The 16032-nt window shown below is 44.2% G+C and overlaps 1 protein-coding gene across 3 annotated transcripts in view; it reads right to left on the reverse strand.

Moving 5' to 3' along the window:
- The window catches only part of B3GALNT2 (beta-1,3-N-acetylgalactosaminyltransferase 2), a 45332-nt gene extending 29887 nt beyond the window's left edge, over positions 1-15445 (reverse strand). For all 3 annotated transcript variants that reach the window (XM_060243168.1, XM_060243160.1, XM_060243177.1), the window contains exons 1-5: positions 15180-15445; positions 5659-5806; positions 4385-4485; positions 2102-2295; positions 1070-1165 (exon numbers count right to left, since the gene is read on the reverse strand). In XM_060243168.1, the coding sequence (XP_060099151.1) occupies positions 1070-1165; positions 2102-2295; positions 4385-4485; positions 5659-5806; positions 15180-15291 (651 nt within the window). In that variant the 5' untranslated portion in view covers positions 15292-15445. The remainder of the gene's footprint in view (positions 1-1069; positions 1166-2101; positions 2296-4384; positions 4486-5658; positions 5807-15179) is intronic.
- Positions 15446-16032: the final 587 nt, after the last annotated feature.

The following is a 16032-nucleotide window of genomic DNA, read 5'->3' on the forward strand; positions in this document are numbered from 1 at the left end:
CAGGGTATAAATCTACAATTCTTCTTCTTTTTCTTCTACGTAGCAACATATACACATCTGGGAAGCTAAGAGCAATCATAGCAGTATACCTATTACAAGAAACCACAGTCTACATACAGGTTTCATGTTAATTATTGCTTGAAAATGGTTAATGTGTGACATGTACCTAATACTCTGAAATTACCGTATCTGTAAATTTCAGAACTCATCTTTCATTACACTTTTCATGCACATATCTCCATTCAATGAACCATCATCTCCATGAAATAATTCCAGGAGAAGTAATTATATTTTCTTGTTTCATTCATTACCATGCTATCCTATGACAAAGGTTAATATTCAAATATTAAAGACAGAACATGGTTTAAGAAATAGTCCTTGGCTGATCTGGCATTTGAATCACAGTTTAAATCCAAGACTCCATCCATTCCCCACTGAATGAACCATAAAACAGACTTTTATCCATAAAATTCTGGAATATAATGGATTGCTAATACCTCTTCTTTACGCCCTATGAGCAAAACTGCCTTATCAGTATAAAAGAGATGTCGCCACGTCACTGAATCTGTAAGATTTCATGTACTTACAGGAGAACAAATTACAGATCTTTACACTGCAAAAACAAATGGATGTAATGGCTGGTATGTGTATTAGTATCATATGGTATTGTGTATAGTATAGGCAGCAGATCCTAAGATTGTCTGTCAGCCATAAATTCTAACTTTTTAAATGTTATGTAGTACTAAGTGGTCAGCTAGACTTGTTTTTAAGGCAAGAGATGTTTCAGAGGTGGTTTGCCATTTCCTGTCTCTGTGTTATGACCCTGATACTCCTTGGAGGTCGCCCTTCCAAATACTAGCCAAGGCCAACCCTGCTTAGCTCCGATGTATTATGAGATTGGGCAATCCTGGGCTATCCAGGCCAGGGCCCTGGAATGTGTGATAGTGCAAAACACTTTGAAGCCAACAATAATTCGATACCTTTTGAAAGGCTGAATAAACTGGAACACATGAACAAAAATGGATAAGTGTTTGTTTTGTCTGTGCCCCAATTTAGATACTGCACATACCTCAGGCAGAATGAACTGTTCTACAGGTTTGTACCAAAGTCTGTTCACTTGTATCCCGCAACTAGGAGGACTAAAACGAGCACTGAAGAGTGCCTCCTACAAAAACAAAGCAACAAATTGGTAAGCAACATTTGTGGTTACTATTATATATCCTTGAGCTACTTTACAACAGAAAAAGACAGAGAAGATCCAAGACTGGGAAGCAGAGAAGCAGTGACATTTCTAAGCTTTTCTGACCAAGCTCCTCAACCCAATAAAGTTAAAGTACAGATAATGATCCTTTTTCTGGAAACCCTCAGCATGGATCATGTGAGTTAGGAGAGGGCTTACTTACAATTAACTCTAGCTAAGCTGTAATTCAGTGGGACAGAGAGCTTCTTAAATTTAGTCAGGCAGTCCAGGGACTTCTTGACTCCCTTCACCTCAAGGCTCAAGAAGTTCCCTGAGCTATTCTCTCTGAGACTAAAGAGTTCCCTATACCTTAAAGAATGAGCACCTAGGGAGTTACATCCACATTTTAATATTCAGGGTTTGAATAAAGACAAAATTCCACAAGGTGAGTTGAAAGCACCCTAAAATGTTGACACTGTTCAACAACAGAATTTTTTAAAAAGCTGTTTCAACTCAGCTGCAGTGAAACCCAAAAGTTAGACAGGCACATTTATATATTTTCGGGTGGCCTAGGAAGGAAAGAATATGTTTCTTTTTCCTGTGCCCTGAGCTATTGCTGCTTTCTTGGGGGGGGGGGGGGGGGCAAAAGAGATCATGACTGAATCATCTCCCTCAACTTACTGCTGCATTTAAAGCGCATGCTATATACATATTTACATACACCATAACAAAACTACTTGATTATATCTAATTGGTTTTAAGAAAACAAAACTGCCAGAAGACTGAACACTGCAAAGCCTATAATGCATGTTCACTCTTCACAGAGACCTTTTGTCTCTCCCTCAATCCATGCTTAACCTTTTCTAGTTTAAGATGGCTACAAATTCAGTCCATTCTGTTACAATAACTATAACATCATACCTCCTGTTCTGCTTGGTACAGCTTCACTGTGATGTTTCTCTGGAATCCTACACCCTTAGCATCATAGAACACCCCGAGACTTGTGATAACAATTGGGTAAAGGACTTTGAAATGTACACTGACAACTCTGTCTTCCGAAAGCACCGAAGTATGATCCTCTGGCAAAGTGAATGCTTCAATTTCTTGATTCAGGACTATTCAAAAAAAGAGAGCACAACACAAGCCCATCTAAAATGGGAAGAAAGTGATCAAGATCCAGTAACAGTGGAGTACTCTTTAGTACAGAAGGTACTCTTTAGTATAGAAGTTTTTCCAACACCCCTGAAAGAGGCATTGGTCCGCCCTCTCTTGAAAAAACCGTCATCAGACCCGGCCGAATTGGCGCACTACCGGCCGGTCTCAAATTTGCCCTTTTTGGGCAAAATTATCGAGAGGGCTGTGGCAGTGCAGTTACAGGAATTTCTGGAGGACGCTTCCATCTTAGACCCATGCCAGTCCGGCTTCCGCCCGGGCCATGGGACGGAAACAGTCCTGGTCGCCCTCATGGATGACCACCGACGACAACTGGATCGAGGCGGCTCGGCGGTATTGCTGTTGCTAGACCTATCGGCTGCGTTCGATATGGTCGACCATCGGCTGCTGACCCGCCGCCTCGCCGACGCAGGAATTCGGGGGCTAGCCTTACAGTGGCTCTCCTCCTTTCTTGATGGTCGGGGACAAAGGGTGGCAATTGGGGGGGAGCTGTCTCAGAGGCACCCACTTCATTGTGGTGTGCCCCAGGCAGCAGTTCTCTCCCCGATGTTGTTTAACATCTTTATGCGCCCCCTTGCCCAGATTGCACGGAGGTATGGGCTGGGTTGTCATCAATATGCAGATGACACCCAGCTCTATCTATTGATGGACGGCCGGGCTGGTGATGTCCCTATAAATTTGGACCGGGCATTACAAGCCGTGGCTGACTGGCTCAGGCTGAGTGGGCTGAAGTTGAATCCGGCGAAGACTGAGGTCCTTTGCGTGGGCCGCAGCGGACCGGTAGGGGAGATTACCCTACCGGCTTTTGACGGTGCGCCACTGGTACCAGTGCGCAAAGTCAAAAGCCTGGGAGTGCTACTGGAATCCTCTCTATCAATGGAGGCCCAGATAGCCGCCACTGCTAGATCCACCTTCTTCCATCTCAAGAGGGTGAGGCAGCTGGCTCCCTTCTTGGAGCGCAGCGACCTAGCAACTGTGATCCACGCAATGGTCACTTCGAGACTAGACTACTGCAATGCCCTCTACATGGGGCTGCCCTTATACTGAACACGGAGACTTCAGGTAGTCCAGAACGCGGCGGCCAGGCTGCTGGAGGGACTACCACGGTGGGAACCTGCGCGGCCTGGGCTGCGGGATCTGCATTGGCTGCCGGTTGTGTACCGTGTTCGCTATAAAGTGCTGGTTATTACCTTTAAAGCCCTATATGGCCGAGGACCTGCCTACCTAAGGGACCGCCTCTCCCCATATGTGCCCCAGAGAGCACTGAGATCTAGCTCTCAGAACTTACTAACAATCCCTGGGCCAAGAGATGCTAGGTTGAAGGCTACTAGGGAGCAGGCCTTCTCAGTGATGGCCCCTCGTTGGTGGAACCACCTTCCAGAGATGGTGCGAGCCCTGCGGGACCTGAACCAATTCCGCAGGGCTTGCAAAACATTTCTTTTCCAGCTTGCTTTCGAGATAGAACCCAATTAATCTGACATGTGGACATCTAGCCATCTTGTGGATATTATGATTACAGTATTTAGCACGCATTTTATACATTTTATCTATTTTAAATAATTTATTATGCAATTGATATATTTAAAATTGTTTACATTGTTTTTATGAATCATGGGATCTCCATGTCTGTTAGCCGCCCTGAGCCCGCTTCGGCGGGGGAGGGCGGGATATAAAAATAAAGTTATTATTATTATTATTATTATTATTATTATTATTATTATTGACAGTCTCCATATTAATTACCATCACTGGCATGTTCAAAAGAAAATACAGTAAGAAGCAGCTTATATTTTAATCCTTAATAAATTTACCTGGAAGTAAGAGGGACTGGTAAAACTGCAGACTATTTCATGGCTCAGTCTAACAAAGAAAAAATGGTCTGTCACATCAACCTCTGAAATTTTTTACTATAATAGCATCCCAAAAATTGTGACAAGTGTACAGTTTTCAAGGCTTACTGTTTGGAAAACACATATGACAAATCGACAATTATTTAATTCAAAAAATGCTTTAAAATTCCGACATTCATACCTGGGTTGGTGATATTCAAAAGTCTGCATGAATAAGGATCTTCTCGATCTTCCACCGGCACATCACATCCACGTGAACCAATTATGAACTTCACCAGGACACTAAAACATCATCATTAAAAACACTTACTGATTTCCATACCACTATCTTCAGAATACTAATTAAAAGGGCAAATACCTGTTTCCCACACACTAGAATGTATTATGAAAATCTCATAATACTAAAATCACTGATATAACACACTTTAACTTGGTCTTTTAGAAAAGGCTTTTTCCACATAAGAAAGGATTAACAACAATTATACTTTAAACTGAGATAGATGATTTAATAAGGAAGCCACTGCCTTCAGTTTGCAAGACATGAGAAAGGCTGTTAACAATGTGATGTTGTGGAGGTCATTAATTCATTTGGTCACCATAAGTCAGAAGCAAGCTGATGGCACTTAAAACACACACACATTTTAAACAGCAATAAAATTAGCACCCAAAAATTATTCCACTGGTAGTCTCACTTTAGTATCTTTTTTTTTTAAAGATGAATGTATATTTTAGTATTCAATTAAGTATCATCATGGAATACTCCAGCAATTCTAGACACTACCACAGAGGGAGGGAGGGAGGGAGGGAGGGAGGGAGGGAGGGAGGGAGGAAGGAAGGGAGGAAGGAAGGAAGGAAGGAAGGAAGGAAGGAAGGAAGGAAGGAAGGAAGGAAGGAAGGAAGGAAGGAAGGAAGGAAGGAAGGAAGGAAGGAAGGAAGGAAGGAAGGAAGGAAGGAAGGAAGGAAGGAAGGAAGGAAGGAAGGCACCATCAAGCAGATGAATAATTAGGCTCTTTCATGTGAGAGCACTGAGAGGAAGACATTAGACTTTCTGTAACTTATCAATTTACTTATCAATATATCTAATTATAAACTATCTAGCCATTGTATGGATGGTGAACGGAGCCAAACCAGACATCTCCGAATACTCTGAGGATTCCCTAAACACACATGAGGGAAGAGGAGGACTCTCAAAAATCATCCTAAGTAATGAAAATGCTCCAGAAGGGACCAAATAGTGAGAGCAGCTGGGATGGGGACTTACTGAAGTCCCAGAAAGCTTGAATCCTCAAAAGCAAGACTTGAGAGGTGGATTTTCCTAGAATTCCTCAACTTGTCTGTAATGATTGTAAAATACTTCTAATACCAACTAAATCAGTGTAATCTTCTCATATATGTAAGCATTGGTATTGGCTTGGGGCTTCATGAGAAAGAGAACAAGAAAATTCTGGGAATTACCGTTGATTCAATCCTGGATGCTGCTTCAGATGCCTGAACCAAGTGCTTCTTATAACATTACGCAACTCTTCATTGTGTCTTGCAGACAGTACCCCTACAATGACATCATAATGCTTCGGTTTCCAGTGAGGAAAGAAAGCCAGTAGACCTATGAAATACATAAATGAATCATGCCTTACCAGAAAAGCATGCAAACATATGCTGCTACAAATCTAAAGGCTAGACTTATCAAACATACAAGCAGTAAAGGAAAAAAGTTAAGAACATAAGAGAAGCGATGTTGGATCAGGCCAATGGACCATCCAGTCCAAAGCTCTGTCACACAGTAGCCAAAAAACCAGGTGCCACCAGGAGGTCCACCAATGAGGCCAGGCACTAGAAGCCCTCCCACTCCTCCCCCCCCCTCCGCACAGCACCAAGTTTAAAAATAAAAACAGAATGGGGCCAGTATTTCTGTTAGGTAGAAGATGATTTCTTGGGACTGAATCCTATGAAAAGCTCCCTGTAACAAAGGAAAGCCCCTCTAATAGGGAAACAGTTTCACAGACTAGGATCTATTATTTTTAAGTGTTGTGTCACCAGAAAGAAGAACACATTTATTGAAACTTGCATTTTTGTGAGCACAAGAATTTGATGGGCTGTAGCCTACAAAAGCTTATGTTTCAATAAATCTGTCTCCTTTAAGGCAATACAAGACTTCTTTTTCTTTCCTTGCAACAGGCAAACATAGGCACAAACTAGATGTGATGGCACCTTAGGGAGATGTCATGACCATTTTAAAGTGATTTAAAAGTGCCAAAGAGGTCCAATCCTGATCAGGCCCACAGTGCCTCCAAGCCATTCGAAGTGCTGAAGCAGGTACCCCCACACATGGGGGAACAAGAGCACGTCAGCCCACCACACTGCAGGCCCAAGCCCTTGTGGCATTTTGAAGTAGAAATGAGACAAGCATTGCATCTCCTTTGGCCCACAGTTATCAGACTAGAATTTGCTCACATTTGCGAACTCTTTATTAAAAGTTAGCCAAATGACTAAACAATCCAAATCTATTTCACAAGAAAAACAAACTTTTGAAAAGGAAAGTATTCTCCAGATTTGGAGTAGATAAGGCAATAAGAATTTCAGATAAGCAATTCTGCATATTTGTGAACTGAAAGACTGACACACAAGAATCCAAAGTGATACCAACAGGAAAAATCCTGCATATATTTGCTGTATTGCCATATGCATTAACATTTTTTCAATGACTTATTAATTTGCATTTCACCTTTCAACGAAAGTTTTCAAAGCAGTTTATATAGTAAAAGACAAAAGTTAAATCACCCCAAAACATTGATGGATACAGTTTACATCTGATTGAAATAATATGATACTGAGAAGGAAGGCTATAAAATGAGGAGTCCAAACATTAATTTAACCTACTGGCAAGCTTCTGCTCTTAAAAGTTTCTGGACATTTCCCCCTGTATTTTTGCTATTTATATGGCTCTTCAATTATAATGGCAACAAGCTTCACTAAAAATAACTGTACAATAAAGCTCATTATTAAAGTCTCATTTATTTTAAGTAGGTTGCTCACTAAAAGTGAAACCTGATAAATGTGGCAAGAATCCCAAAGCCAATAAGGGAAAGCAGTTAGTATTCATTCCTGACCTATTTCCAATCAGCTATTCTATAACAGAAAGACCTACACTTATATTTAAGCATTGACTTAGGATCAGTTTCATCTCACTCTGCTTAATCTGAGAATTAATCCAAAAAAATTAAGATGAAAAATCAACTAAATGCCAAGACAATCTGGAACAACTACTGCACGTAAAACAGAAGAGGCAGTTTCAGAAATCTAATTTTATTATGGCCTTAGATCTAAAAATTTACAATGCAGGTTCAAGAATAGCGCCATTTTCATGTCTGTGAGCAACAAAGGAAACAAACATGTTACATCTTTACCTTCTAGCTGACAAGAATGAGACACAAAATTATATCCATGTTCTATTAATATATTTATTTGCCTCAGATGCATTCAAGACATTGTTATGACATACCTTCCAGCACTGATTCCCACAGTCACAACACTATCATACACGTTTTTATTAATTATGAAAATATATCTCTGGGGCCTATCTCCTTGGAGTTAGCTAAAATTTATAACACAACAGAAGATGCAAGCTGGTATTTCAAAAATTCATAAGGCATACATTCCATACATAGTGGACATGTGTGGCTAACAGGCTCTATTTGGAAAATGTCAGTAACTCTTCAAGAGCAAGCAATTGAAATTTAAGTTCCTTTTACGCCAGAGAACTTTGTTCTAATAATCTCTTAAAAACTGGCAGATATCACTTTAAATTTATTAACAGGTGCATGACTGTTATTTGCCAAGTTATAAAAGCAAGATAAACTTCCAAATAAACCAGAATGGCTAAATAAAAAAGGAGGTGTATATCCTAATACGACTTGGTGCCCAACAAAAAAAGAAAGATGTAGAAGGATTAACAGCACAATCCAGAAGGAGGGGGGGAGTGCTTTGGGAGTGGACTTACCGCTACGTTGGCGGAAGTGGCACATACGCCAGTGGAAGAGCGGCAGCGCCACAGTGGAGGGAAGTTATGTGAGCACAGCTCCTCTTGAGTGCCGCTCTGCTTGAGTGCAGTGGCGCCTGAGGGCTGCGCCTGAGTGGAGGCGTAAGTCTGGCGGAGCGGACCGCAGCAGCAGAAGAGGGGGAGGAGTCAGGGGCACAGCCAGGCTTAGGTGGCTCCCTAAGGGCTTTGGGCTATGACATGCCCTCCCCGAGAGGCGTATAGTTACGCCTGCGAAAACAGCAGCGTATCCCATAGGCACTCATTGAAACCGAAAACAAAGGTTGTCCTCGCCACCGCGGGAGCTCGCGAACCCCTTAGGGAGCGGTGTAATTGCCTCATCAATCCCCTCACGCCCCAGGCTGGAGAACCCCCTCCCCAGCAGCCAATCGCCGTCCCCTCCCCTCCTAGAAATACTTCTGCTCTACCTCGCAGAACTCAGTTGTTAGGGAAAGGAGCGCATGGCGAGGGGCTCTGCTAGTGAGCTCCCAGCCATGCTGACTTAGAACGAGAGACAGGCAGGCACACTGGTGATGGGTTTTTCACTGCGCAGTAGCTCTGACAATATATTTGACTTGTGAGGGGGAGAGCGAGGTCTCTCCCCTGGGGCTAACTGCTCTTGTTTCCAGGTCTCCACAGGTTCCGGGCTCGCGGAGGCTCTGCATGCGAGTGAGGACTGTCGCCCATGGCTGAGGAAGTTCCATTGCACCCCCCATCCTGTCCTCACACTCCCCTCGCTCTTGGCTGCTTGGTGTGCGAGTGTCTCTGGCACTTGAACCAGGCAGTGGGCTCAGGCAGGGGGCATTTTCTTACCCTGCTCCCCATGCCGCCTGCTCCCTTCCCTTGGTCTGCCCTCTGCCCTGTTCCCAACCCCTGGCAGGGCACAGTGTGTGTGTCGCAGCTGCCCTTTTGCGGGGAGGTGGGTCAGAGACTGTCCCTTTAAGAGAGCACCCGGCTGAAACGCAGCCTGCTCTTCCAGCTGCCACCCCTGCAGGTGCTCTTGATCTCGGTCTCCGTTTTGCAGGTGGGACTCCACCACAGAGGCTTCCGCGTGTGTCGCTCCACCGCCCCCCACTCCTTCAGCTGTTTCTGCCCGCCGCTCTGAATGGAGCCCCACCCACAGCGAGACTGCCCAGTGCGCACCAGGAAGACAGTTGCACTCTGTTCCATTAAAATAAAGTCTGAGCTGTGCCCTCTGTTGTCTCTCCTGCTTGGCATCTGCTGCATGTTCCCTGGGCAGCCCTCCCCCCACTCTGTCAGTGGCTTCTCTGAGGGAATGCCTGGGAGGGTGGGCAGACTTCGTTATTGGGGGGGATCGGGCTATGAGCCACCATGCTGCCCCCGCTGATGGACTACCCGACCCCACAGGGTTGTTGTGTGCAGGGCACAAAAGGGAGGCTGATGAAGTGGACTCTGAGTTCTGTGGCTGATACACTCGCACTCTGAGTTCTGCGGCACCCGGGGGAGGTGTACTGTGCACATGGCAGGGGGCGTCAGAGCAACACAGGGGTCTGCTGCTGGGCTGCTCACTCCCAGATACACATTCCAGCCACTGTCTATGACAGTGAACTCCTGCACTTGGTACTTCCTGCTTGTCTGCCTGCCATTGGCAGAGACTCTGACAGCAAGAGGGTGTGAGGGGATTGACGGCTTCTCCGTGGTCCCATGCAGGCCTGTCCTGCCCCCGCCTCATCACCAAGCCAGGCTTCTCATGCGCGCATGCCCAACATCACTCCTGTTCCCTTCCCGTGTTGGTGGGACGTCTCTCCTTTGCCTTTGATGGTCTGCCCATCATTGGCTCCATTCTCTGTTTGGGGGTGGGTTTGGGATGGCTATCAACCTCTCCAGGGCCGCCTCTCCCCATTCCTGACTGTCATGAGCCACAGCACATGCGCCAGGACTGGCCAATGCCTGCCTTGCCCTACACCAGCGGCATTGCCATGGTGACTGTCTACCTCATGGCAAACTACGCCTCTCCCCTCCCCACACTCCAGCGTGCCGAAGTCCTCAGGAAGTCTACTAGTGGTGCGGCAGTTATGCCACGGTCGGCCGCCACTTATGTCTAGATTGGGTTGCCCATGCATTTTTATCCAATCATTAATGAGGTGGAATAAATTAGAGTAGAGGTATGAAGGAGAATGCTTTCTGCTATTATCTTCTGTCTTCATTAAGGTCAAGTTAGTTAAGATATTTTGAGAAGCATCATGTTGAGTGATAAACATGTTTTGTAGTAAATTATTTTGGATCTGTATTTTTCTTTATGTATGTATGTGTGTTGTTTAAATCAAACAAAATGTATTCCAAAAGTATTTACCATATGTGTTTTAAGAAAGCTTTCTTAATTATGAGTTCTTCCCAAGGGATATAATCCTTTCTCCAAAGTACACACAGTGAAACATAATGTTCTTAATTATCTAAGTACAAACATCAGAAAGTTGGATGCGATAAGGGTTCGGAAAAGTCCATGTTCAAGAATCAAGTAAAGTTTATCTTGGAGTCAACTTGGTAAACAGAAGCTCCTTTAGCAGGGGTGACCAAACTTAAAAATCCAGTGGCTTTGAAAAATAATTTCCTCTCTAATTTTTTTTTAATGCCTTGCTATAATAAAACAATATTCTGAGTATTATTTACATTGTATAAATATTATTGAAAATTCTACACAAACCATGAGTAGCCTCTAAGGACTATCAATTCTCATTTAAAAGCTAATTTTATTAAAAATTATTAATTTTATTAAAAATTAACTAATAGTGCAAACCGAGTTGCTCTAGTCTAAGGCCACTGAAATAGGCTTCGACTGGGGTATCACTGCTTAGGATTTCACTGTAGGTTTAAACTATTTCCTGAAAGATTTTCGATATTACCTGTGATACTTAGCAGAACTTACTTTGCTACTCCATTTCATTGTTTTAAATCACATATCCCTGCAATATTATTGTTCAAAGGCCCAGGTATGCGTCAGGCTAAATTCTGCCTGCAGTTTCATACATTATGCCATGAAAGCACACAATTCTGCATGCAGACAAGGCATAAGGAAGTCCCTGTGGGACACACTTATCCCACAATCAGTTTAAAACAGGTGTTAAGGTACATAAACATTGTTCCAATATACACTGTACAAAATATGTACATGCTAAAAACATAGCATATTGGAGAGGTTTTAAGCATATAGGCAACCTAAAAAGATATTCACATTTCCCTTTAAAAGTAGAACTAACTGCTGTTGAATCCACCCCATGCTAATTTCTACATGAAGTCACTTTCCAGATAGTCTCATTATAACCATGCAGTTATCATTACTCCTGTTTTTCCACTGCCTTCTTATTGCAAGGAATGTGATTCTGTCCTCTTAACACCTCACCACTGGGAAACATCAGAGTCTGGAATCAACTTTATACAAGTTTATACAAGTGGGTCAGACTTAGAGATGTCAGGCTAGTTACTTGCATCCCCAGGGGCACTGGGGTGGTGCTAGGGTGGAAATGACGTGTGGTGTCATACTAAGCCTAAACCCAGGATGTGACATATAAATGTCAGGTAACTCTCTGGCCCCAAAACTCTATGGTAAGTCATTTCAGCCCCTGGAACTTTTCTCCCACCAGCCTGCAGGGCAAGAGTGGTGGTGGGGAAGGCCCACCGATGGGAGCCTTCCATCCATAGTAGGGTTGCCAATCCCCAGGTGGGGTCAGGGGATCCCCCAGTTTGGAGGCCCTCCCCCCACTTCAGGGACATCAGAAAGCGGAGGGGGGGAATGTCTTCTGGGCACTCCATTATTCCCCATGGAGACTGATTTCCAGGTAAAATGGTAAATTAATCTGTGAGTATCTACGGCTGTGGGGAGCTGTTTTTTTGAAGTGGGTGGGGCTGGAGAGGGCTCTCACAGCAGCTGCCCTTTCAAGGACAATCCCTGCCAGAGCTATGGCTAACCCAAGGCCATGCCAGCAGGTGCAAGTGGAGGAGTGGGGAATCAAACCCAGTTCTCCCAGATAAGAGACCGCACACTTAACCACTGCACCAAACTGGCTCTCCATGAAGACCTTGCTCCCAGTTATTGGTTTGGAGGGATTATCTGAGTGTATGGAAGCCAGAAGTAAATAAAGCAAAACCCTTTTCAGAGTCCAATTCACATAAAATATTGCCAAATAATGTCTTGAGATTAATGTGGGTTAGCAATGTCTGGCTGGACTCTGGAGAGCATTTCTCTGTAAATTTTAGGGGACTCTCATGGGAAATCTGGGTTACTGGTTCAATTATATCACACTGTTTTTTTTAATAAAGTGGAATTAGTTTGAGAAAAATAGATCTGATGACTTTTCATTCTGTAAAATGCAGCTACATACTTTTAATCAGTTAAACCTTACCAAATTTAATGAAAGCTATGCCAAAAACCAGTTCCACTTAAACATAGCAATCTATCAATTTATTTGTAATATACTCCAGAATACCACTGGGCTAAATTAAGTTACCAGAGTTTTCCCCATGGCTAGAAGGTACATCTCCTGTGGGCACATTTTTCCAATATGCTTGTGCCCTGATGATAACTCCACAAGGGTATCCATGTTAGCCCATTGTACCACAAACGAACAGGAGTAACATCTTAAAAGCAAGTATTTTCTCTCTCAGCATGAGCTTTAATTTCTACCTTCCACTTCCTCAATCAGACCCTTTTCAAATTCACCATTTACATCTCAAAGGGTTCTGCCCACTGCTGGCTGAAGTCATACCTTTTTAAACTAGTTTCATAGCCTTTGCTCAGGCTAGTCTTAGGGCATCAACAAAGCATAAATTAAACATTTAATCACCTCAGCTGTTACCCACAATATACACCTTAAATACAAGCATGTTGAAGACTCCTACCCATTCCTGAGGAAAATTATTTGCAAGTGTTTCCCTTCCCTCCACCCCCATCATAATTGACTACCCTTAAAAAGATTTCAAATGCAACCAGTGTCTGAGGTGCTCAAGGGTAAATTTGTTTGTTAGTGCTTTTGGATAGCTTTGTAAACTACTATAAGCATCAGCAGTCAGAAGGAACAACCAACCAAGCACCATAGGGCTACAATGATACATGATTTCAAAACTTAAAATTTTAGGAAAAGAAAGCCATGATTATATCTCAAATCTTATCTGTTTTAGCTGTTTGGAACTTACGTTTTTCTTAGCTATACTTGAGACTGTGGTTCTTATAAAGACTATTAACTGGCCACTTCTCCCTCCTCCATCTAGACAAACAAGAGACATATCACAGGGCTTTTTTGTAGAAAAAGCCCAGCAGGAACTCATTTGCATATCAGGCCACAACCCCTGACACCAGCCAGCCAGAACTGTGTTCCTGCTCAAAAAAATCCCTGCACATATAAATTTGTGGAGCTGTCTTATACCAAGTCAAACCATTGGTCTATCAAGGTTGGGACTCTCTAATCAGTGTTCTGACTACTCCAACTATCAGCATCCCTGTTCATAAATAACAGTGAATATACAATCAGAGCACATAGTACACTTAATTTTTTTTTACTAGTGCACTGAGTAATTTTCATGTTACATTCAACACATGTACAGCCTAACAAGATTCAAACTCCATACTTATCAAAGTGCTGGTCCCCAACTTGATTTGTAAAGTTTGCTTTATATACTCTTTCTTACAATACTCTTTCTAAGGGCTTTTTTGGAGAAGGAACAGACAGGAACACAGTTCCGGCTGGCTTGGCATCAGCGGGTGTATCCTAATATGCAAATGAATTCCTGCTGGGCTTTTTCTACAAAAAAAGCCCTGTGATATGTGTCTTGTCTAGATGGAGGAGGGAGAAGTGGCCAGTTAATAGTCTTTATAAGAACCACAGTCTCAAGTATAGCTAAGAAAAACGTAAGTTCCAAACAGCTAAAACAGATAAGATTTGAGATATAATCATGTGAAACAATGGTGACACAAGGGGGTGTGGCCTCATATGCAAATGAGTTCCTTCTGGGCTTTTTCTACCAAAAAAGTCCTGCTCTTTCTTACAAACAAATGTACTGTAACATGCAAACAGAGCCATGGCTCTCCAGGTTCTTGGGCAGAGGTCTTTCACATCACTCACTACCTGATCATTTTACCAAGGAATGAACCACTGAGCCAGCCAGCCTCCCACAAAAGACCCACTAACTTTAAGGCTCTAAATGAATTCAAGCCTTGCTTCCAAACAGGTATGCAGGAGATCAGGCTACAAATATCCTTTTCTTCAATATGTTTTACCCACATTTTTTTTCTTACAAATGAGGCAGAAATAATCTGTTTCTTTTCCTTCCATACTGCTCATGGTTTCTGTTTTATACCTTACTTTGCAGCCCCCCCCCCCCTTTCCTTCAAGTCCTTTGGGGAACGAACGATGCCATTCAACTCCCCTAAATCCTTTTTTCTTACCCGTCTCTTGAACCTGAACCACCTGCCCTGAGCTTCTCGCTGAACCACTCTTGTTTCACCACGAAACTCCACCCAAATGAAAGGGAGTAACCATGCTGGGGGCAGGGGATTCTGACCTAAAGCACCCTTGTTTTCCTTTGGCTGACTGCATTTGTGTTGGCGTTCAGACGTTCCCCTCTCAGTAACTCACTATGCAGAAGCGCCTCCAGATCAGCTTTTGGTTCTCCTCACTCCAGGAGAGTTTACCTCCACAAAAAATATAAGAGAGGAAGAAACAACCTACTCCCCTGCCCTGTACTCCTATGCGCTTTTTCTGTCACGTCCCAGCCCGGACTGTTACGGGTGGCGTCTTCTCCCCCACGGTGAGGGGAAGAGGTGCCTGCTACCCACCCCACATACCTGCTTCTCGCCTCCATTACCTCACGCGCGGCAGGGAGGACAAGGGCGCCGCGCTATGCTCCCCCTTCGCCAGACGTGCCCGCCTCCCCTCTGGTGAAGCAGCTTGATATCAAGGTGGGCTGAGTTGCTTGCCTTCTTCCCTACCTGCCGGGTGCTGCTTCCCGGGGCCACCAGCCGGGCAGCTGAGGAGCAGCAGCCAGAGGTGCAGCACGACCCCGACCGCACACGGGCACAGAAGCACCAACCAATTTCGCATTGGCCGCCGGCGGCCCCCTCCCAGCCGTGGCGGCGGCCTCTCTTCTCAGGGACAGAGTGACCCGGAGGGACAACAAGGGCTCCCCAGCCGTCTGTTCCCCAGCTCCCCTCCTGCAGGCGGGAGGGCGGGTGCTAGAGTCCCGCCCCGAGCAGGGAAAGCGTGTGAGCACAGCCGAGCGCCTGCCTACAATCCCCACAATGCTTGGCCAGGAAAGGGAGTAGCCTGCTCAGGCACCCAAGAGGCTTTTCGATGTGCTGCTTGCAAGCTTTGCAGAGGCTCTTTTCGGGGAGTACCTTTTGGTAAACTGAGCGGGAGCATTTCTCAAGCAGTCACCGCTTGAAGAGTAGGAAGAAAAAATAGCGTGGCTAAAAGCCGAAGCTCTCTTCGTCTCCCTCATCCTTACCGCTCCGGCTGAATTTATAATAATATGGTTGGTCGTATGTATATTAATAATAGAAATTTCTATATCTTTTTAAAATTCTGTCGTTTGCCATCATGAAGTAAATCCCCTAGTCTCCTTTTCTCTGGATTTTAGTACTTCCCAAACGTGGGCACCGACCGAGCAATCTTAAAACAGCCGAGGGTACCCACGCTTCCGGGCAGCTGGCTTTTGGAGCGTGGGTGGTTGAGAAGGCTGGTCCCCTCATTTAGCAGCGCCATCCTCCAAGGCAGTGCTCTGAAATTCAAGCACATCAGATCTGTGGTCACTTCGTGAAATGTCGTAGTCGTAGCCAACATTTA

This window comes from Heteronotia binoei, chromosome 1 (genome assembly GCF_032191835.1).
Source record: "Heteronotia binoei isolate CCM8104 ecotype False Entrance Well chromosome 1, APGP_CSIRO_Hbin_v1, whole genome shotgun sequence".
Lineage (NCBI taxonomy): Eukaryota > Metazoa > Chordata > Lepidosauria > Squamata > Gekkonidae > Heteronotia > Heteronotia binoei.